This window comes from Cololabis saira, chromosome 16, assembly GCF_033807715.1.
Source record: "Cololabis saira isolate AMF1-May2022 chromosome 16, fColSai1.1, whole genome shotgun sequence".
NCBI lineage: Eukaryota > Metazoa > Chordata > Actinopteri > Beloniformes > Belonidae > Cololabis > Cololabis saira.
In genome coordinates, this window is record NC_084602.1 from 25,000,634 (window position 1) to 25,024,402 (window position 23,769).

Consider the following 23,769-nt stretch of genomic DNA (forward strand, 5'->3'; position numbering starts at 1 on the left):
GTGACACATGCACTTGTCAACAACTGCTGTTTATTTCAGCCAAAGAAGAGAGGAGTCGGCCTGTCCGCTCACCTTCTTCAGGTCATGCTGTAGAGCCTTCACCATGGTCTCCAGCTGGTCCACCTTCCCCATCAAACAGGCTGGAATCTCTCTGTGAAAACAACCCCACGTTATCACAGCAGACTTTACAAATAACTGTCCACTGGTGCGGAGAGACACATCAATTATAAGCATTATCTTCAGGGTTTTTAACATATCCCAGTGCTTGAAGAAAGTGAAATGAAACCAGCTCTGGTCCCAGGCCGAGACCGGAGGCCTCTTACCCTGGAGACGGCTGTCTCAGCGGAGCGGCTTGAGGCTCGGCCTGCTGGGCGCCGGCAGCCTCTTCGCACTCCGTCATGGAGCTCTCCTCTTGGGCTGCGAGGAAAACCAGTCTCTCTGAAACAAGAAACTCCCTCTTAGACCAGGAATGAGAAAACATGCCGAGCAACAGTGCCCTCTTCTGATGAGCGTAAAGATGGCAGCCGTGCTCATTTTAGAATTTAGAATGTATTAAAGGATAGCCCCTTTGGATGTTACATCTCATTTTCAAGGGGGTCCCATAAAACATACAACATTACAATATATTACATTACAGAACAGACATACATGACATAAAACAAACATAGACATTTTGCTCACCCCCTCCCACACACAACCCCTACCCACATAAGTCTAGTTACAAAGTAGGCTAATTGAAAAACCGAGACAATGAGATAAATATAACATAACACAGAGAAAATAAAATAAATAAATAAATAAAATAAATAAAGAAAAATAAATAGAAAAAAGGACACAAAAAAATACATAAATACATTTAAAACATAGGCAATTTGTTTTAAGATGAGAATATAATGCCAACTTAAAACAATGAAAAGAGGTAATAGAACGCAAAAAGAGGGGAAGATTATTCCAATCTGATGGAGCTTTAAAATAAAACGATCTTTTCCCAACCTCTTTTAAAATTCTAGGAACAAAGAAAAAAGGAAAATTCATATGCCTGAGTGAGTATGGAGAGTTATATAGAATCATGAGTTCTTTTAAATATGGAGGACAGTGAAAATAAACACATTTAAAAAGGAACTGATTTTGTCAGCATCTTCCACTCAAAAATGTGATCAGTTAATCAACTTTTAGTTGTTTTTCTACATTTCGAATGAGAAAAAAAAAAAAAAAAAAAGTATTCTTACCCTCAAAAGCTTTGGCTGCATCCACCAAGTGCTCCCAGTCAAGGGGGCCATCTACCCCGGTGTCAGGTAGCGGCATGAGAGCAGGGTCCTCCTGGTCCTGCTGCTGCTGCTGCTGCTGCTGCTGCTGCTGCTGCGGCGGCGGCTGCTGCTGCATCTTCCTCTTCTTCTGATGCTCCAGCTCTGAGCTCTCTGGGGCCGACAGGTCTCCTGAGAAGAAGAAAAGAACGGCAACGTAAGTCACTTTGGATAGCACATGCATCTCACAGTCAACAGGGAAGCCGAACGGGAGACTGCATATACAAGTTCAGGTGCAAAAATGAAGGATTCACCAAGCGATTTGTGTGAGGCTCGCCGGGTTGGTCCCTGACGGGTGGTGGGGGAGCGAGGCAGCGTGGAGCAGGTGAACAGGAGGTCGGTCGGCATGTCGCGCTGTGCACTGAAGCACGACTCCCTCTGTCCACTGTAGATGCTCTCGTCTGACAGCGTTCTCTGGAGAGAGCGACGGGTCGGTGGCGGGCTGGGAAACAGTGGCTTCAGAGAGGGACGGAAACGTGACACAAATGAAAAAGGGCTTTTACTTTTACTCTACAGTCCTACTTCTCCTTGACATCCCAAGATGTTTCACATATGTTCTCTTCAATTATTGAAGACGGTTTAACTACATTACACTTCAGAAAGCATGTTTAGATTTATTTACACTCACTCAATTGTCAATGTCAAAGCTGCCTCATTCAGTTCTGTTTTTTTTTTGAAGCGTCAGAAAATGTTTTAACCATCTATCGATTGCCTTTTGACAGTCAGTTGTCTCATAATTACATTAAATTAACCATTATCCATTATTGTCATGGATATCAACTATTTTTGCCATTTACAACTGCTGGGAATATGTTTTAAAATATTTCAAGTGTAATATAACATAAATGTTTATCCCCAGTTTGGTGCGAGGCTTATTGCTTCAGTTGTGTATTCGCTTTTTTACAGAACGTTTTCCACATCTGCCACTCTCAAAACTGCATGCTACATTGATTTTCCTTAAAAACTGTAGTACACAGATTAAAAATGTAAGTCTGCAATTACCAGTCTACTGTATCCCATAATGCATTGTGCATCCATAGTTCTCATAACTTTGTTTATTTCTGTTTTCCTGAACTGGAAATAGGCTGTGAATGCTTTAACATGCTACATCTAGTTTGACGTTTCAGACACAGACTTTGATATGTTACAGCAGATTTAGTCTTTATTTCGAGCACATACATTTGTTAACTCTTATTTTACACCAACTGAACCTTTAACTCGTTCCTTTTGACTAATTATTTGAAACGCTTCATTTCACACAGCCAACTAATTCAACTTCTCTTCGTACTTTTAAGAGATGAGGTAACTCTCCCTCTTCTTTAATACTAAACTAGAATGACTAACTAACTGGTGTTTATGCGTTACAGTTAATTGTGGTGGAGAAACACTAAGAGAGCAGACAACAACTATCCTCTACCTTTTCTTCACTTGTTGGTGGTGGACTGTCGAGCGTGATGAGCTTCTTCAAGTCTTCTTCCAGGCTGGACTTGGCGGTCTGCCGCTGGGGCGACTGGGAGCCGCGCAGGTTGGCCCTGAGCTGGGGCTGACCCCCCAGTAGACCGTCGCTCTGGTGCCGTCTGGAGACAAAAGCCAGTTCCTTATGATATCAAAGCAACACACGTGTAGAACACAAGCAGGGGAGGGTCACGGAGGCGGTGGTGGTGTTATTGTCACAGGCAGCACCTGCCGTCAAAACCGTTAGGCTTCCGAGTAGGGCTGGGCGATATGGACCAAAAGTCATATCCCGATATTTTCTAGCTAAATGGCGATACTCGATATATTTCGATATTTTTTCTGTGCCATAATTGGAGTTTCCTCCAAAGCATTATAGCATAGCATCTCTGTTAGCTTCATTTTTTTTATGAGGCAAACCCTTAAAAAAACAGTCAGTTTTAATACCAAGCCTCGTGCCAAATGTCACACAGGTACCTTTATTAACAGAGGTCTGCACAATATCAAAATGTATAAAACAAATTAAATAAAAATAAACTGCCTGCATATATAGAATAAAAATGCTTCTTGAATAAAATAAAACAAAAATCCCTTTACTGCATAACAATTAAATTAAAATACACTGTGCAATTAATACAATGTAGACAGTAACAGGCAGACTTTTCCACTGAGGTTGACAGTTGTGCAAATAACAAAACATTTGTGCAAATTTCAAATAAAACATTCAAGTCAATTTGTCACAAAATAAGCTATATCAAAATAAAAAAAAAATAAAAATAAAAAAAATTCTCGATATAAACGATATTGTCTCGTACCATATCGCGTTTGAAAATATATCGATATATATTAAAATCTCGATATATCGCCCAGCCCTACTTCAGAGCAAAGTCAAAAACATTTGCTAACCCCATTTAGAGGAAAAGGGTTATGGATGTTCAGTCCACAGCTCCTGCCTACTCAAGACTCACTTACACCACATGGTGGCATCATTTATCCAATTCAAAACTAACTTAACAGTCTGGGCACGAAATAAAATATTAGCTTCAAACTATGTTACACAGAATAATACAATACCACAATGAACTATGACTTTCCTGCAGTGCAGATCTTTACAGGAAGGGCTTGGGTCTTACTTGCGAGTGCTGCCGAAGTCCACCGAGTTCACAGTCCCCCCCGGCTTCCTCCAGCCTATAAGGTACTTGGAAGTTGCCCCTTGACGAGGATAGAAGCTCTTGGTACCCGGGGACTGGGAGCTCTGGGATGTGGCTGAGATGCTGGTGGCCGCTGCTTCGTTCTGTGGCGTCACAGCGCCGCAGCCCGGTCCCATCGGACTCCCTGAGTGACTGGAACTGATTGTGCTGGAAACGGGACATGAAAGAAGAGCAGAGGTGAGGCAGGTCTGAGGCAAGAAAGGCTTCCCAGACTTTGATCTTCAAAATGGAATGAAATTGTAAAATACTAAAGCTCAGAGGAAGAGTTGTTTTTATGATCTTTGGCCTTGGTTCGATCGGTTTTGGTTGATATAAGTAATTTTCACTTTCAGTTAATCCTCTGAAAATGTTTTAGCTGTTGCACTAGGACTGTACATCAAACTGAGAGGCTCTTAAAAAACCTTTTTTAAAAAGCTGTTTCACCGCATCTCCCAACTATAGATAGGATCAAGTGATGAATTCATAAATAGAAAATAGGGCACGGTGTCCTTGCAAGTCATTTTCATCCTTTTCAAACATCATTTTTACATACTGTGACTTAAGAGCTTAAATTTTCAAACTAAATTTGATGTGAAGCATGAATGTTTGTGAGCATGCTATGAAACAAAGCTGATGATGTAAAAGCCTGCTGGAAGCAAACTATTTCTGTCTGAGTGCAGAAGACAGGGACGAAAGCTTTTTTTTTTCCCCAGTATAAAGGAAGTGGGATTTAGGAGAAAGGGAGCAGTGCTGAGCTCAGAGTCTGCATTTTTTCTCCAAAAATACCACAAGAGGGGAACACATACAAATGCAAAACCACTCTCAAAGGTATCACATTTTTTTTCCTTCTCCCCCCATTTTTTTTTTTTCAAATCTGTAAAATGCAGAGCTTTGCACTTGTCATCTGTGACGTTACAGGAAATATCAGGACTATGAATCACTGTTCCATGTACAGCTGACTAACACGACAGCAGCCCACCTGGACTGGGAGGTGGCATCACACGGGCCGTACGAGTCAGGACCCTGCAGATAGGCGGGCGGGTCCTTCTCCGGGATCTCGCTGCCTCCCGTTGCGATGAGAGAATCTGGGGTTGGGGGTGAAGCGTCTGAGGCTCTCTGGCTGCCTGCTGGATCTTCCTGCCATGGGATCTTATCCTTGGCCCTGAAGGCACCGGTGGAGGAAGCTGTGCTGCTTTGGGTGGCAGTGAAGGAGGAGGCGTCGATGCCGCTGTCCGTGGAGGTGCCCTGGAGATAGCCGTTGAGCTCCAGGTCGGTCCGGATCCCGGAGTGGGAGCCCACTTCGTACCACTTGTCATCGCTGTGGGCAGAGCTGGAGGCGTTGCTGGAGAGTGTGTTGCTGCTCGACTGGCTGGATGAATACGGAGCATCTCCCTGTTGATAAGTGGAGATCACGTTTATTACCGGGTTATCTTACGACGGCTAAGGAATAACACAAGGCGGTTGCCGATTGTTGGCTACCTTAGCGTTCTTGTTAGGAGACGTGTGGCCGCTCTGATCTGACGGCTGGAGTCGAGGAATCACAATTTTGGAAACTACAGTTTCTGCAAGAACACATGTTGGTGGGAAACTTCATTTCATTTATTCTTTATTTCATTCAAAAAAATAAAACAATTCAATACAAATACAAATGTTCTTAAATTGTGAATGAAAAGGGAGCAGAAAGAAGAAGAATCTTATCTGATCTGCCCCTTTTTCCAAGAAATAACTTCACAAATGACATAAATTAAAAAAAACAAAAAAAAAACAACTAAGTGAATAAAAAACTAAAATAAAATAAAATTACCGCCGTCTATGGGTATGTCAATCAAACTTAACTAACATATTTCATTATATTTACTTAACATACAGGCTTTAATTGTTCTTTGGAATGTAATGTTTGATTTGGATTCTTTGTTTTCTTTATTCAGATTGTTCCATAAACTGATTCCTTTCACAGAAACACAACGTTCCATCAATTTTGTCCTGCATCTTGGTTTTAAAAAAATCTCTGTTCCTTTTAAGTTATACTGCTTTCTCTTTTTTCAAATCTTTTCTGAATGTTGATTGGTAAAGTTTTTTTATGAGCTTTAAACATAATTTGCAGAATACTATAGTCTACTAGTTCATGAAATTTCAACAATTTTAACAGAAGGAATAATGGATTTGTTGGATCTCTATATCGTTTTCTACTGATTATTCTTATGGCTCTTTTTTGCAGAACGAAAATTGATTGCTTAAACTTAGCGCACAGATGCATCCCGGTTTCATCCATCTGAGTTCTGCTTACCTGAACTGCTTTTGTTTCCCGCTCTGCCAGCTGCATCCCCCTCCCCAGATCGGGACCATCCAGCACCGGCGCCAGAGCCACCTTTTATCCCGTTGACCCCTTCACCGGCCACCTGCCGCACAGATGGCCCAGGCGACTGGCAGTTGTTGTTAAACCTGGACGGGAAAACAAGAAGATCGTCTCTGTTACCATGTAGCAAAATACATCGAAATGTAAGGCCCAATCCCAATACACCCCCTACTTTTCTTCACTAGCCCTAAAAAAGAAGGGACAGATTTTAGGGCACTTGAAATCTTCCCAGGGGCCTGTCCCAATACTCCCCCTCGTTTTCATCTCTACCCCTAATCAGGAATCTAAGAGCCCAAAAGCTGTTTTAATTTCAGCTGTAGCGCTGTTAATATTCCACTTTATTAAGTTTTAATATTTTTTCAGGCGTAAAAGTAACCGTTAAGATCCCCAACCTGGGCTCAGTTTATCCAAATAATGCCTGAAATTTGACACGATGTTTTCGGAGATGAGAAGAGCCCCCGGGGAGCAGCAGCAGCTCACGTCCCGGGGAAGAAACCTGCAGCTCTGTTGAGAATTACCGCTGGCTGAATTAAATCATTTAGGAAGATAAATGTTGGTTTAATAGATGAAATCTAACAGTTGTAGCTACACCTGTTAAGAAATTTGCTCCGAAAATTTCGTGATTTCTGCCTGCTGGCTCCGGAGCTGATTTATGGGTCCGCGTTAAATCGACGCAGAGCCTACGGCGTAGGTTACGTAACCTACGCCGTAACCTAACAGCCTTTATTCCGGCGCGATCTTCGCGAACAACGGGCAAAAAAGTGATTTTTGTACATTCACTGAGTGAATATTATAAAAGTAAAATATATATTTCTCGCTAGAAATGTTATCAAAACTCATTTTTATGTAGAAACTAACTCAAAATAGTGATTTTATTCACTAAAAAATAAGAAATGTCCGCCATGTTTTTTTGGGGGATTCAGTCCGCAAATGACGACGAAAAGCATTCTGGGAAATTTTTTGGTCCCTAGGTCAGCTAGTGAGGATCTGAAATCACTCGATCCGTAGGGACAATTCATAGGCACTACACTTGTTTTCTCCACTCCCCCTAGGTGAAAAGAGGAATTGGGACACCACTACCCTCACGGGAATGCACAAAATTTAGGGGTAGTGATGAAAACGAGGGGTAGGGGGGGTATTGGGACAGGGCCTAAACTTCAGTCAGGATAACCAGCTCACCCGTCAGGCATGGACTTCTGCCTCCACTGGCTGGAGCCGGCGGCGTCTGTGTAAGAGAGGTTGGAGGGGGAGTTGGTGTTGTGCAGTGTGCGACCCATCACAATGGAGCAGGCGAGTGCATAGTTGTCATTCCCTGGAGAATATCTGCGAGGACACATGGACAGAATTAAGAACATATGCTGCAGCCAGACAGATGTAATTTCAGTACGTCTGAAAGTCGCATAAATCCAATTTATTTATGTGGGACCTTTTTGGGTTGAGAGGCCGACCGTCACTGGACACGCTGCGAGGAATGGCAGCACAGTTGCGGTCACTGAAGTCTGAGGAGGGCGCCTTGATCAGGGTTCCCCCTGAGCCAGAGGTGCGAGTCTGGGGGCTGGATGAGGTGCGTGGCCACTTGGCGTTGTTATTGTTTGTTGGCCGGAAGGGGAACTTCAACTCGTAGGGCATGCCCTCTTTGTGGTTCTTGTAGTCCACAAGTGGCATGTGGTAGATTTCTGAGCAGCCTCTGTTGGCATATGGAGCATTTGCAGTCAGAACATTTGATCAAAACAACTTTTTTACCCTTGTTGGACTATGGCGATCTGCTTTTTATGAATGCTCCTGAGCAGTATTTAAAGAAATTAGATACCGTGTATCATTGTGCTTTGCGTTTTATCACCGGTTGCAGCTATCAGGTACATCACTGATTTTTGTATGCTGCTGCCAATTGTCCTTCTTTGCCTGTCCGTAGACTCTCCCACTGGCTGACTTTTATTTATAAATCCATTTTGGGACGTCTCCTTACATATTTGTGCGTGCACATGTGCAGAAACGTCAGCCATTATGGCCTGCTCTCACAGAACTTTATTCAAATGCAGGTCCCGAGAACCAGAACGGAACTGGGTAAAAAGGCGTTAAGTTTCCTGCCCCCTCAATCTGGAATGATGCGCAGAAGGACGTGAAATTGTTTGAGCTTGTATCCTTGGGTAAATTCAAATCCATTTTAAAAGACAGAGAAATTAGCTCTCTCGGTTCTTGTGACTGCCCCGTTGTGTAAATTTTACTATTGTTTCCCCGGAATGTGTGGATTGACTGTCTGTGTTTGTATGTATTGTTGTATTGTTTTTATGCTGCCATTTTGGCCAGGTCACTCTTGAAAAAGAGGTTTTAATCTCAATGAGTTTTTTACCTGGTTAAATAAAAGGATATATATAAGAATAGTAAAAAAAAACAAAACAGAAAACAACACACAAAAACCTCTTTTGAATCTGTATTTCTTTACTGGTGCTACCTGCGTGGTGTGGAGTCGTCATGTGGAGGGATGATGACCACTTTGACAGTGACCGAGGTCCTGAGCAGGTCAATCATCTGCTCGTGGGACAACGAGGCCACAGACACCTTGCAGATCTCCACCAGTCGACTGCCCTGCCTCAGCCCCGCCTGCCAGGCGTATCCGTAGGGCTCCACTTCTGCTACGATGCCCTCGAAGTTGACGTGAAAGCCCAGCTGGCCCAAGGCGTTCCGACGCAGCGTCATCTCTGTGGTCTGGCTGCCTTTGGTCAGAAGCTGCAGAACAAGAGCGGGAACGAACACAGCTCAGGTTGGAGATTCAGAAGTAGAGGCGACACCTCATCTATCTCCTGAAGTGTAGAAGGTTAGCTGAGAGGTTAATTGTGACGATAAAGAGTAGCAACATAGGAAAACCATATAGTACCAGCACTGTTATCAGAAAATCATTAAGTTTACCATCAATTACATTCCAACGAGACACATTCAAACGTGACGCTACCCAAACCACTTTGGAAACCGTATCTCTTGAGCAAGTTACTGACGTGTCCACTCCTTTGGACATGGTGCAATTCCTTGTGAATTAAGTACTCAACAGCAAAAATGGCCTCTATAGGGCAATTTTGTTCCATATAATGGATTGAATGGGTAGGGAATGACTAGCTGTCCACTTACATGGCTAATATGCAAATAAAGCATCCATTTATATACTAAGGAAAAAAGCCTCTGAATAGGTGGTCCATTGTCGTGACAATTAGACGATTAAAGGCTTCCAGAAAGGTTCACAGGTCGTAGTTACCCTCTAAAAGACCTAACCATTGCATCTGTTTACTCAGACTGCCTGCTCATTTCAGACATTTATGCTGATCCTTCTCTTATAGTAATGATTATCTGCACAGGGTGAGATTTCCAGTTAAATCTCCTAGAACAGGGGTCGGCAACCCAAAATGTTGAAAGAGCCATATTGGACCAAAAACACAAAGAACAAAAATGTCTTGTATCAGCCTTAGAATGAAGACAAGACATGCTGCATGTTTCTATATTAGTTATAACTGGGGAAAGATTTTTTTTTTCATTATGCACTTCGAGAAAAAAGTCGATATGTCGAAATGTCGAGTAAAAGTAAATTGTACTCTACATGTACTCTACATGTACTGTCCTGTAATTGTCCTATGTGTACTGTTTTTTATACTACTGTAAAGTGTCTTTAGTGTCGTTGAGTGTACTGATTTTATGATTTTTACTAATGTAAAGTGTCTTTGAGTGACTAGAAAAGCCCTATACAAATAAAATGTATTATTATTATTAAAAATGTCGAGAAAAAAGTTGAAATGTTTAGAAAAAAGGCAAATGTTGAGAAAAGTCAAAATGTCGAGAAAAAAGTCGAAATGTCGCGAAAAAAGTCGAAATGTCGAGGAAATAGTAAAAATTTCGTGAAAAGTCAAAATGTTGAGAAAAAAGTCGAAATGTCGAGAAAAAAGTCAAAATTTCGAGAAAAAAAAGTCGAAATGTTGAGAAAAGGAAAAAAAGAAGAAAAAAAGGAAAAAAAAAAGTAGGAAATTGAAGAAGAAAAAAAAGAAAAAGAAAGGTCAAACATTTTTGAAAAAGCTCCATGAGCCATTAAGGCAGCGCTAAAGAGCCGCATGCGGCTGTAGAGCCGTGGGTTGCTGACCCCTGTCCTAGAAGCAGCAGATGTGTGTAGGTGTGTGTGGACGACATGTTGTGTCCCACTGACCTCCAGTCTTTTCACCACCTCTCCAAAGTCTTCTGTGTTGTTATTTATGGAGCGTAGTGACACGCTCTCCCCGCGCTCGTAGTAAATCTTCATGGAGGCGGGGCTCCCCGACGACCAACCAATCACGTCACGCGTGGCGCAGTTAAACACTACTGCTTTGGCCTCTTGGTCCAGCAGGATGATGAAGTCGTTGGAAACGGCCAACAGGCACTCGCGCTCTGCCCCTGCTACCTGATCTTCAGCGTGAACCTGCCAAGTTATGGCCCCCAGACTCCGCAGCTCCGCCCCGCTGTACGGGCGCATCTTCTCCCGCCGCTTGTGAGCCAGAGAGATGAAAGGGAACTTTCCCGTGGGTTCTACGGGGGTGTTGGTGACGTGGCGTTCTGCCAAGTCCCGCAGGTACTCCTGCCGTGTGCGAGTTGCCATGGCACCAAACTTGTCCGACTTGTGGGCTGCGTTCTCTGCGTTGATGACTTTGGCCAACAGGAAGTCCCTGAAGACGGTGGACTTTGGGAAGGTTACCCCCTTGGGAATCGGTGGGCCAAAAGACGGGACGTCCTGGGAACGGGTGACGGCCACACTGCAAAATTAGAAGAGGAGAAATTTCTGACTTGGTTCAGAGAAGCAGTAGTTTAAAAACAACAACATAAACCAAACCACTTCTAGCTATGATGCTAATTATTATTACATCTGTCCAAAAATCTTCATTTCAAGAGTCGCTACCGAACCAACAGCCAAAGTAAATGCAGTAGGAGCTGAAATGATGATGAGCAGACATCTCCTGAGTTCATGGACAACTGCAGGTCCCAGTGGATTCCTGCTTGGAAGGATCCGGAAATGATTTGCCATCAACTCAGTTCCTTTATAAAATATGACCAGATGTGGTACACAAAAAAGTTCAGACAGATTGACTTACTTATGGAGCAAGCCCCTAGTGGTCAGTCAAGGAACTGCACAATCCTACTTCTACACTGGATTCAACTACTGTTGTGTCAAATACAAAGTTCATACTCCAAACCAGCAGAGGGCGACCACACAGTACTGGTGCTCCCAGGAAGTGCACTAATTGGGGCCATGTTCACCTGTGCCAAGGAAGGCATGGCAGGAAATGTTTGGTCTGGTCTGTAAGCTCATCTCACTCCTGGTAACAACTCCTGACCACAGCTCCTGATCGATTTAAAAGACGCAACTGGTAGGAAAGAACCAGTTTGAATGTGGATGTGATTGGGTTTTTTAGTTTAGGAAATCCAATGCAATTTAAGTTGACTTAATTTGTTTATTTTAATTTAAGCATGTATAGATTGGTGAAAATAGGTAAACATGATGGTACTTTATGTTTAGTTAATATTGATCATTTTTGAGACATTATTAAGTTAAGAAATTGACTTTGAGAATTTAATTTAAATGTTTGAGTGACATATTATTTAGAAATCCTAAAGGAACATGCTTACTGATTGTTTAAATTGAGTCTAATTAATGTCTTTTCTGTTTATCTTAAAGGTTATCAACCTACTACGACTCTTCTTTATCCCATCCCATTACATTATTTGATTACCCCCGTTTAAACCCATCAAACTAAACCCATCTTCAAGAAAATAAAAACATTGGATTAAGAAGAATTGAGTTGTCCATTGCATCCTTCCAGAATTGATCAAGCAGTTTTTCAAGTTTGGGCAGAGTTGTGGTCAGAACAAACGCATAACTTGACAGTTGATAACCAGCGTGGCAGTGAAGACAAGGATAAAAGGCCTGAAGTCAAGCTGTCGACGCAAAAGGAGGACAAATTGACTGAGAACTCTTCACCATGGCGAAGGAAACTCTTGGGAAAACAGTCAAGCAACTGAAGCAAGAGAGGACCTTAGCTAAAACAGCCTTCACCAAGCAAGCAAATAACCTGAGCAGGGGTGCTGAAAGCATGATTAAGCAGGAACTACAAGAGGAGTTTACCAAGCTTAATTCCCTGGCAAGGCATGTCAGCGAGACCAATGATGACTACAGGGCTGGCCTACTGGCAGACATTGAAGCTGCAACCGATGAGGGTGAAGAGGTCAAGTTAGAGAAACACCAGCAGGATGAGCTTGCAAAAACAGGGAGAGCCGACTGGCTCAGTGGAAGTAAAAAAGTTCCAACTCCTTGACAGTGTGGATGAGAGGATATGCAGAGACCTGCGCCTGTCAACATACAACACTGCTGAAGATATAATCAGAGTACTGGAAAACAGGTTTGGAAATAAATCAACAATTGCCTTGGAAATAATTGAGGACTTAGAGGGGATCCCCCCTTTAAAATCACATCAGCCAAGGAAGGTAATCGACCTAATTCAAGCTGTGGAAAAGGCCCTGAATGACCTCACTGAGCTTGAAAGCATTGGAGCCATCAAGAATCCCCTTGTGATCAGATCTATAGAGAGCAAACTGCCAGACAATATGAAGAGGGACTGGCTCACATTCATGGTCAATCCAAGAAATGGAGTCATACCTGACAATCACTTTGACAGTCTTCTTACCTTCTTAAAGACTCAGGAGGAGATCCTGGAGAAACTAGACCAACTAAGTGAAAAACCTGAGAAGAAGCCTACTTACCTGGAGAAGAAGTATGCCTCAACAAAGACAACAAGGAAAGGAGGATGTGTTGTCTGTGGAGACGAAAGGCACCGTGAGAAGATCTTCTTTTGCAAGCGGTTCAAAGAACTAAAGCCTGGTGAGAAGCTGAATGCTGTTGGAAAACTGGGAGCATGCAGAAGATGCCTCACATGTCATGCAGAGGATGAAGAATGTACAGATACTTACCTGTGCAGGAACAAAGACTGCAAGAGAGGAGGCTCTTCAGACCACCATTTCTTTCTTTGCCTGAGAGGAGGAGTCAAGGGAAAGGAATCGGAGAAAGTGGTAAAACCCAGCACCAGAAGGCAGACACTCACAGAAGAGCAAGAGACATTAATATCTGAGCTCACCCCAGACATGGCAGAAAAATTCAGGAAAGCTTTCACCAACCTGGCTGCAAAATCCCACTGCTCTTTAGAGAACTTACCTGGAGTGATGGACTTAAACACATGTGAGTTACCAGTTATTCTTATGCTTCTGGAAGTAACTACCAATGCAGGGCAGAAAATTGGAACTCTCATTGACTTGGCATCAGATACTAACTACATCACTCACAGAGCTGCCAGAAGACTGAATCTACAGAGTGAAAAGATCACGCTTGTTGTCCATGGAGTCGGAGGCATGGCCATGAAGGTAAAGACCAAAAGATACTTACTGAAAGTGAGAGTCAAGACACCTAGAGGCACGGAGAGAGCTCATCATCTTATCTGCTATGGCTTGGATGAAATTGCAAAAGTACAAAGGGTGATCAAACCGCAACAACTCAAGAGGTTCTTCCCTGACACCAGCCTGGAAGACCTTCACAGACCAGAGCATGTTGAGCTTCTCATTAGCCACCGTGAAGGAAGACTCGCTCCACAAAGGGTAAAAGTAGTAGGAGATCTAGTCCTTTGGGAGAGCCCTTTAGGAAAGACTGTTGGTGGAGCACATCCAGACCTCTGTGAATTGGTAGACATGGCTCTGCACAGTTCTGAAACCCACTTTGCACGTTCAATGAGAACCACAGCAGTGAAGTATCAAGAATTCAAAGCTGAAACCAAAAGCACAGTTGCTGGCAGAGAGTTCTTGGACTGGTGGAAGTGGGACAGCATAGGGGCAGCCTGCGAACCCATGTGTGGAGGATGCCGGTGCGGTACCTGTCAACCAGGAGGCAAAGACATGACTTTTAGTGAGGAAAAAGAGCTGGAGCTTATCAGACAAGGCCTCACCTATGTGAAAGCAGATGCCCACAGTCAGGAGCCTCACTGGGACACAAAATATCCTTGGATTGAAGATCCAAAATGCCTGCCTAACAACAGAAATGCAGTGGAGGCCACTTTTCTGAGGACAGAGAGGCAGCTAAAGAAAGAACCAGAGTGGCGTGTGGCATATACAAATCAAGTCCATGAGATGGTGGAGAGGAGAGCAGCAAGGGAACTCACCAAGGAGATCATCGCTGACTGGAAAGGACCAGTATGGTATGTCAGCCACTTGGTGGCGCCAAACCCACACTCCATCACAACACCTGTGCGACTGGTATGGAACAGCAGCCAGAAGTTTAAAGGGCTAAGCATGAATGACCTACTTCTGAAAGGGCCTGATGTCCTCAATCCCATCCGAGCAGTGCTACTAAGGTTCAGAAGAGGAGTCCATGCTGCCCTAGGTGACATCAAAAAGATGTATAATTCTGTGTGGCTTGAAGACCTGGAGATGCACCTCCACAGATTCCTCTGGAGAGACCATGAAGATGAGGAAATTGAAGAATATGCCATCACCAGAGTCAATATTGGCGATCGACCAGCAGGGTGCATTGCACAACTGGCAATGAGGGAAACAGCAAAGCTGCCCATGTTCACTCACCTGGAAGAGGAGCGTAGGATCCTTGAAGAGGATTCCTATGTAGATGACATCCTGACATCCCACAATGACCTGGAAAGGCTGGACAAAACCACAGAAACAGTCAAAGAAATCCTGAAGGCAGGTGGATTCTTCCTCAAGCCGTGGGTCCGGTCAGGCCAAAGTGGGAGGCAGGAAGATGCATCAGAGCAGTCAGTGTCAACAGACCAAGTGTTCATTCTTCCCAACCAGATGAGACAAGGGGAAAACAAGGCCCTTGGAGTTGGCTACCTGGTTGAAACAGACAAGCTGTACCTCATGACTTCGATCAACTTTTCAAAGAAAAGAAAGAAGATGAGAATTAGCAAAAATCTTCTTGGGGGAGAGGTGAGGGAAAAAACTCCAAACCCACTGACCAGAAGACAACTACTTAGCCAAGTGGCTAGCCTGTACGACCCAATAGGCCTTGCAACACCCGTCAAGCAGAAGGGAGCTATTCTGGTCAGAAAAGCTTTTCAAGAAGCTGGAGGCAGAGCTCCAACCCGGGATACATGGGACAAACCTCTGTCTGAAAGACTGAGAGAAGAAGCCATCCACCTATTTGAAGAATACACGCGCCTCAACCAAATCACCTTTCACAGAAGCCTTACACCAGTCAAAAGGATTGGAGGACCCTGGGGCATAACATTCTCCGATGGAAGCGACCAGAGCTATGGAGCTGTCGTATACTTCAGATGGGAGACCGAACAAGGCATCCTGGTCCGACTTGTTGAGTCCAAAGCAAAGCTTACACCACTTGACCAAAAGGGAGAAGCAGTGAAGGCTGAGGTCTGTGGTGCTGTCTTTGCTGCAAGACTCAAAAGGTACATTGAAAAGCACAGTCGAATGCCAATTGAACGTTGGCTCCATCTGCTGGACAGTCAAACCGTGCTAGGAGCAATCCAAAAAGACAGCTATGGGTACCAGAGTTTCTTTGCAAACAGGGTTGGGGAGATCCAGATGTCCACGTCTGTTGAAGACTGGAGGTGGATTCCAGGTGAGCAGAACATCGCTGACTTCATAACAAGAGGAGCAGCCCCAGAACACCTCAGAGAGGACTCTGTGTGGCAAAATGGACCAGAGTTTCTGAAACGACCTGTGGAAGAGTGGCCGACAAAGTCAGGCAAGGATGTAGCTGCAGATGCCAGAGACAGTATAAACAAGCTCCAAAGGAAATGTTTCACAGCAGTACTGACCCGAGCACAGATGAAAAGAGACCAGGATATCCCAACTACCACTGCAATTCCAGTGTCTTCAACCCCTGCTCTGGCCAAAACAGACCAAAGACAGGACCTGCAAAGCAGCCCTAGTGGAGGCCAGAGACCACCTGCTGGTTCTGCAGTGAAAACAATCCTTGACATCAGTAAGTTCAGCAGTTTAACCAGGCTGACCAGAGTCTTGGCCTGGGTGTGGAGAGCTGCCACAAGGTGGAAAAAAGTGTTGGACAGAACCGCAGTCAAAGATAAGCCAAAGGGGGAGGGAATTCTTTCAGCTCAAAAAATCAAGTCCAGAATCAATGAAGCTGCACTTACCATCAGGGAGTGTGAAGATGCACTCAGGGATATCTTCCTTGCGGCACAGGAAGAAGTGACCTTTCCAAACACTGCACTCAACAGACTAGCTGTGATCAAAGATGAAAGCACTGGACTTTTACTCTGTGGAGGAAGATTCCAAATCTTTAACGAAGAAAAAACTGCGGTACCAATCTTGCCTTACACATCATGGACATCCACTCTTTTAGCTCGAGAAGCCCACAATGCCAACCATGAAGAAATTGCAGGCACACTTCTCCGGATGAGAAGGAAAGCTTGGGTGGTGAGAGGCCGGAAACTAGCTCAAAAGATTGTTGACAACTGTGTGGCATGCAGGAAAGCCAAGGTCAGAAGATGCCAGCAAATCATGAGTGACCTTCCATCTGAGCGAATAACACCAGCCAATCCATTTAAGTACACAACAGTGGACTTATTTGGACCCTACGAAGTTAAGGATGAGGTAAAAAAGAAGGTGAAGCTCAAAGTGTGGGGGATTGTCTTCTGCTGCATGGCGTCTAGAGCTATGCACACAGACCTCGTCAGTGACCAATCAGCTGAAGGGTTCCTGCTGGCTTACCAACGATTCACAGCACTAAGAGGACACCCAAGGAAACTGTGGTCCGATCCTGGAAAGAACTTTATTGGCGCCAGACCTGCCCTCAAAGAGCTCTACATGTTTCTGGACCGACTGGAAAAATCAAAGATTGAAGATGAAGCCTCCAAACATGGCACAGAATGGAGCTGGAAAATCCATCCTGCAGACTCGCCTCACAGAAATGGAGCTGCTGAAGCTGCTGTCCGCACCGTGAAAAGGGCTTTGCACAATCTGGGAGGTAATGGAGCCTTCACATGGAGTGAATTTCAAACTTTCCTTTATATGGCTTCCAACCTCGCCAATGAAAGACCTATTGATGCCAGGACTCAGAGTCGGGAAGACTGCGTGGAATACATCAGCCCAAATTCACTTCTGCTTGGAAGAACTGGAACCAGCGGAGATCCGGGGAGCTTCGACTTTGAAGGCTACTCTTACAAGAGATTAAGAGCTATCCAAACAGAAGTTGACCGGTTTTGGAGTAAGTGGAGTCAGTTAGCAGGACCAAACCTGTTTGTCAGGACCAAGTGGCACACAGTGCACAGGAACGTGGCCATTGGAGACGTTGTCTGGCTGGCTGACCAAAATACCTTGAGAGGACAGTTCAGGCTTGCCAGAGTCATTGATGTCAACACCGACAAGAGAGGAATTGTAAGGGACGTGCATGTCAGAACATTCCCCAGCTACCCAGTCTCAACTGTGAAGTCCTCTCAGAAGGTGAAAAAGCCATCAACCAAAATACCTGCAACAGTTCTTCACCGGGATGTCAGACGGATAGTTGTCCTGCTTCCAGTTGAAGAGCAAAAACAAAATTGAAGGAAAAAAGCTGGATCCAGGACATCATGAAGTTGGTGTGACCTCCTTGGGTTGAAGAACCAGGAGGTCAAGTGGGAGGTGTTGTGTCAAATACAAAGTTCATACTCCAAACCAGCAGAGGGCGACCACACAGTACTGGTGCTCCCAGGAAGTGCACTAATTGGGGCCATGTTCACCTGTGCCAAGGAAGGCATGGCAGGAAATGTTTGGTCTGGTCTGTAAGCTCATCTCACTCCTGGTAACAACTCCTGACCACAGCTCCTGATCGATTTAAAAGACGCAACTGGTAGGAAAGAACCAGTTTGAATGTGGATGTGATTGGGTTTTTTAGTTTAGGAAATCCAATGCAATTTAAGTTGACTTAATTTGTTTATTTTAATTTAAGCATGTATAGATTGGTGAAAATAGGTAAACATGATGGTACTTTATGTTTAGTTAATATTGATCATTTTTGAGACATTATTAAGTTAAGAAATTGACTTTGAGAATTTAATTTAAATGTTTGAGTGACATATTATTTAGAAATCCTAAAGGAACATGCTTACTGATTGTTTAAATTGAGTCTAATTAATGTCTTTTCTGTTTATCTTAAAGGTTATCAACCTACTACGACTCTTCTTTATCCCATCCCATTACATTATTTGATTACCCCCGTTTAAACCCATCAAACTAAACCCATCTTCAAGAAAATAAAAACATTGGATTAAGAAGAATTGAGTTGTCCATTGCATCCTTCCAGAATTGATCAAGCAGTTTTTCAAGTTTGGGCAGAGTTGTGGTCAGAACAAACGCATAACTTGACAACTACAAAAGGTTGATGCCGGGTGGTCTTGCTGAGTAGTCGCCTGTCGGCACTTGATTGCGATGTCTGCACAGCTGAAAGACGCTCACCAACACGTCAGAGTAATCTACAACTGTAGATGGATAACAATCCAAATATCTGGAGCTGTCAGAGGAACCCCCATTCCAGTTTCAGCCAGTGAGTAAACATGGGCTGAGTTACTATGATGAAAGGAATCCCATGAAGCATCTGGAAAGAGCCTGTTAAGTTTCAACTAAACACAACGTCTCAAACCAGGCAACTACTTTTCTTTACAAATGGTGTTTAACTCACCCCTAGTCTATGTAGCGAGTCTGCAGCCCGTGTTTGCTCATCTATTGCTTTTCTTCCCTTCTCACTTGTGTGCCGAACGAGTTCTAGCACAAACAGCTGGCACCGCTGTTTCTTCCCTCAGTCCATTTTCAAATAAACAGGTTGTGTTTTGCTTCTGGTTATGCTTCATTTCCTGCATGTTTTCTGTTGGCAAAAATGGTTTGGAGCCCAACTGGGTGACCGAGCCTCTGCGGGGTCGTGCACTGTGGAAAGTTCCAGTACGAGGATGAACATCACATTGGCTCGCTGTGGTATCTTTGCAACCCCCCCCCCCCCCCCCCGAGATATTGTTGCCTTTGAGCAGCCTCAATTGTGAAAACAAAGGAGGGCGTTAAAATTCCTGCAGGTACATTTCTCCTCTTGTTACCTTCCACTGCTCCACTTCCATTTACCCACAATAGCAAGAGTAAAATTCCTATGAATTATTTAGCAGGTGAGGGCACCACTGACCACATCCTGGTTACTTGCAAGTAACAGGTAGCAACATTACATTGCCAAGCTTTGATCATATAGAAATTATTTAACCACCGAGGGAGCAGAGGTGTCAAAAGTATTCACATCCATTACTCAGGTAGAAGTATAGATACTAGAGTTTAAAAATACTCCTGTAGAAGTTGAAGTATCAACTTAAGTTTTTTACTCAAGTAAAAGTATAAAAGTGCTGGTTTCAAAACTACTTACAGTATAAGTGTAAAAGTAATGTAAGGGAGAAAAAGTCATTAAGGACAAAAGCCATTGAAAATGAATGCATCTTAGTATAATGCAAATATATTAAAGAACCATATATGTGTACTATTGAGCATTAACATGTGTTTCAGAGAGCAGGAGATATGATGACTAGTTGCCTATAAGTATTGTAATGGTGCAAAAAGTCAAACTTCAGAGGCATGTTATCATTTATCCTAACCTTTATTGGAATGTACATCCAAGTTTAGTTGCAGGAATCTGAGGGAACGGATGTAAGAACAAAACTGGACAAGAACATCTGAAACAACCACAACCAAATTCACTCTATCCGGATGGAGCAATTTAACTGGATAGTTTTTTTTTTAAAAGGCCGAAATGAAATAGAGTAACGAGGCTGTTTTTAAAATGTAAGGAGTAAAAAGTACAGATAATTGCGTGAAAATGTAAGGAGTAAAAGTAAAAAGTCGTCTGAAAAATAATTACTCCAGTGAAGTATAGATAACCAACATTTCTACTTAAGTAAGGTAACGAAGTATTTGTACTTTGTTACTTGACACCTCTGCGAGGGAGTCTTGTTGAAGCGTTTAGAAACGTGTTTACAATCTATGGTCAAGTAAAGGGATCTACAAAGAGGCCACAATTGTATAACTATTAAGCCAGACATCTATAGAATAAATGCCCACAAACAAGCCACAACCACAATGCTGCAATGGATAAGCTAATGTGACAATGCTGAGCCGTCTCCATCCAGCCCATTACCGAGATCTCGCAGACACTGCCTGTAGCACAAACGTTGTACACCATGCATGACTAGTCTTGACATACAGAAACTATACATTCAATCACATGACCAGCCAGCCCCCAGTGCTGTCATCCTAGGCCATGCTCGGCCACATCATGGCATGGGGAAGGAGCGCTGCAGCTGAAACTAGCTAGCACACACAGCCTACATTTCCTGAACAAAGCTCTAGTTATGCAACCTGCCTGGCTGGCCCAGTGTGACTTTGAGGCAACGGTTGAAAGCAGCAGATTAGCACCCTGATGGCCCCAGGCCACTTACTCCTCTAATGCTCTGGACTGGCTCAATATGATGGGAGCATTATCCAAATCTCAGCAGCGGGCAACAGCGAGCTATTAATAACTTGATGACTCAACAAATCATAACATACTATTTATCAACAGGGAAAATAGAAAACGTGCTTTTATACACACACAGAGAAAAAGCAAAAAGCACAGGTTTTAAGTCACTGCCACAGCAGCCCTGCGTGGTTTTAACAATGTGTTGCCACCATCAACACCAGCATCAATAACTTACCTCTATCTTTAACAAAAAGCCACCATTCTCTTTAGATTATTCCTGAAAAATATCTTGAATCTCTGTTGAAATGAGTGCAGAGCCGAGGCTATAGTCCGTTATTTTCTGTAGTTACAAAACAAAACTCAGATTATACAAGCACTTTGTATCAAAGCCTTGTGTCCTTTCGATTGGAAACAGTTTTTTTCCCCCACCAATCGTGGAAATGCATCCAGAGTAGGCTTGTTAGAAAGAGTCTGGGCTGAAGTTTCATCACATGGCGCCTCCATCCAGAAAATACGAAGCCAAAGGTCGAGGAATATCGGCGACTCTGGGTAGCTGGATCATGCCCAAGGATTTCCTGTCTTGCTACTCTCCATTTCATCCACAAGGTAAACCAGGTGAACCAGCACTCCAGGATTTCATATTTACCAGAGAATAAACCAGGTGAAAAGCAAACTGTCCTGTCCGCTGGTCGATGGGATAAAGTTGCTGGTTTAAAAAAAAAAGAAAAGAATTGAAAATAAATCAGCCCAAACGCGACGTTGGGGTGGGAGGCTGAGGTGGACCCATCCGCACCTTGGGTGGACTGTACGAGGTCTGAGAAACACTGCTCTGCACAGTCCTCCCCTCTCACATGCATGTGCGGGTGAAGAGAGCACTTCATGTGCATGCCGCTAACTCCTTCAGACCACTCCGACTCAAGCTGCCCAAAGGCAAAGTGGCAGGCAGGGAGAAAGGGAAGGGGGAGTTGTATTATGTGAGCGTGTGAGGAGGAACTCTGAGCGAATTGGTGTACAAGAGGAAAAAGTATGTGCCAGTGTGTAACTGTGAGCAAGTGGGCATGAGAACGAGGAAACGTGGAGAAATGGGACTATGAAAGCGACAGGGAGCAACTATGTGTGCAAAATATCTCTGTTCAGAGCAGAGAGAGTGCATGTGCGGTGAGGCGATGCTGAATAAGTCATAACGTCAGAGATGTCTGATCATCACAAGACCAGGAATGAGCCAAAAGAAAGAACAAACAACAATTCCAAGGCTACAACAGAGCTAATGTGCTGTTTTACTATAAGCAAACAAATGTAAGCTTGTGCGTGCGGACGGATGAAACAGGGGCCATGATGACCGGACGATGCCGAGGCAGAAAGCTTTTATGTTTGACCAATGCCTCGCCGTCAATGCCTCTGTATTAATGCTGCTGCAGCAACACGCCACCACGTCCAGGGGGGCGTGGAGCAGTTAAAGGTCTGATAAAAGAGAAGCCTCTCCTGCACTCGGACGGCTCATTTACACTTAACACTTCAAGAATAACTATTATCTCCAGTTATTATGTATTCTACAGAGAATTTGAAGCTCCAGTACATCAAGTTGGATTTTGCATGTTGGGAAAGTCCTGGCATTTTGTGGGAGGGGGCGCTCCTGGTATCTGCACCTTTAGTTGGACGCTTAAGTTAAGTTAAATTAGAGAAAAGGGGCAGATGGGGAGAAAAAAAAGGAGGAAATTGACCTTAACAGAGTAAATTAAAATCCCCTGACCTCATTGCCCTGCAAACTCAGAAATATGAGTTGTTTTTTCCTTTGTGTGTGTGTGTGTGTGTGTGTGTGTGTGTGTGTGTGTGTGTGTGTTGGTCTGTGTGTGTGTGTTGGGGGGGCTCAGTTTTGCAGTAAATATATGTATAATCTACAAACTAACAAGCTGGTACTGAGTCAAAATCACATTTCATGCAAAATCTAACCCCATTATTTGGCTCATTTGTTTCATTTAATGAAGTAAAATAATGATGTCACTTCCAAATACATTTAGCAGTGTTTCATTTTCTGTACTGATTGGGTGTTATAAGATTAGCTATAATCATGGAACTAGATGAAAACCACTTTTTTTTGACGGGAGAGGTTGCAAGAGACAAATACATATATATATATATTTTTTTTTATGAAATGGACACATAATTTTAAAGAACCTTTTAACAGTATGTAAATAAAAGGATGCACCTGCAGGTTAGTTTGCAGGGTAAATGAAAACCAAAGAGCCTCGGTGCTCAGGGTTCCTGAAAATATGATACCTGTCCACCGAGTTGCTCACTGAGTCACATTTAGATTTGATTGCGCTGTTGCCGGACCCACCTGTAGCACGTGTTTTCAGAGCAGGGGTTGTGCACCCGTACGATGATGAAGACATGCTGGAAGTGAGAGCGAACGGCCCTGGGGGTGAAGGGGTGAGCTCCTGGCTCCTGGAACACAATGGTCACAATGTCGTTCCCAATGTGCCGTTTCCTCAGCAACTGCAAAAACAACAATGGCCAATTAGAGGATTATAAATTTTAATAGTGAAAGCAAAGTCAAAACTAGCACTTGGTAAATTTTATTTAACAGAAATGTAAATAATGAAAAACAAGGATCATATCAGGTTCTGAGAGTCTTGGAGCATTTCTTTTGTGAACTGGTTTCCGAGGTGAATGTTCCACTTCCTGACAGAAAACTGAAATCAAGCCACGAACAGCGAGCTCTCCAGCCTCACCTGTTGTTTGTTGTTGGGCGTGTAAGGCAGCAGAGTCGACACGTGAAACATGATCTCGTAGTCCTTGTAGGAAGTGTACAGGGAGTGGGTCCCCGTGGAATCGGCTGCAGGAAAAAAGGCAACAAAGCATTGGGAGCAATTATTAAAGTACTCCTATTCTCCTATCAGTTGTGTTTTCTCTGTTTTCTATGCACAACAGGAAGCAATTCCACCGGGACCTGACCGACCAGAAAGC

The 23,769-nt window shown here is 43.7% G+C and overlaps 1 protein-coding gene across 4 annotated transcripts in view; it reads right to left on the reverse strand.

Annotated features, from left to right (window-relative positions):
- The window catches only part of LOC133461866 (signal-induced proliferation-associated 1-like protein 1), a 61,000-nt gene that overhangs the window by 1,861 nt on the left and 35,370 nt on the right, over positions 1–23,769 (reverse strand). For all 4 annotated transcript variants that reach the window (XM_061742823.1, XM_061742826.1, XM_061742824.1 and 1 more), the window contains exons 6-20: positions 23,535–23,638; positions 23,141–23,298; positions 10,486–11,065; positions 8,755–9,029; positions 7,729–7,989; positions 7,482–7,625; positions 6,234–6,388; positions 5,426–5,508; positions 4,926–5,338; positions 3,890–4,114; positions 2,722–2,881; positions 1,559–1,760; positions 1,230–1,436; positions 324–438; positions 73–151 (exon numbers count right to left, since the gene is read on the reverse strand). In XM_061742823.1, the coding sequence (XP_061598807.1) occupies positions 73–151; positions 324–438; positions 1,230–1,436; positions 1,559–1,760; positions 2,722–2,881; positions 3,890–4,114; positions 4,926–5,338; positions 5,426–5,508; positions 6,234–6,388; positions 7,482–7,625; positions 7,729–7,989; positions 8,755–9,029; positions 10,486–11,065; positions 23,141–23,298; positions 23,535–23,638 (3,161 nt within the window). The remainder of the gene's footprint in view (positions 1–72; positions 152–323; positions 439–1,229; positions 1,437–1,558; positions 1,761–2,721; positions 2,882–3,889; positions 4,115–4,925; positions 5,339–5,425; positions 5,509–6,233; positions 6,389–7,481; positions 7,626–7,728; positions 7,990–8,754; positions 9,030–10,485; positions 11,066–23,140; positions 23,299–23,534; positions 23,639–23,769) is intronic.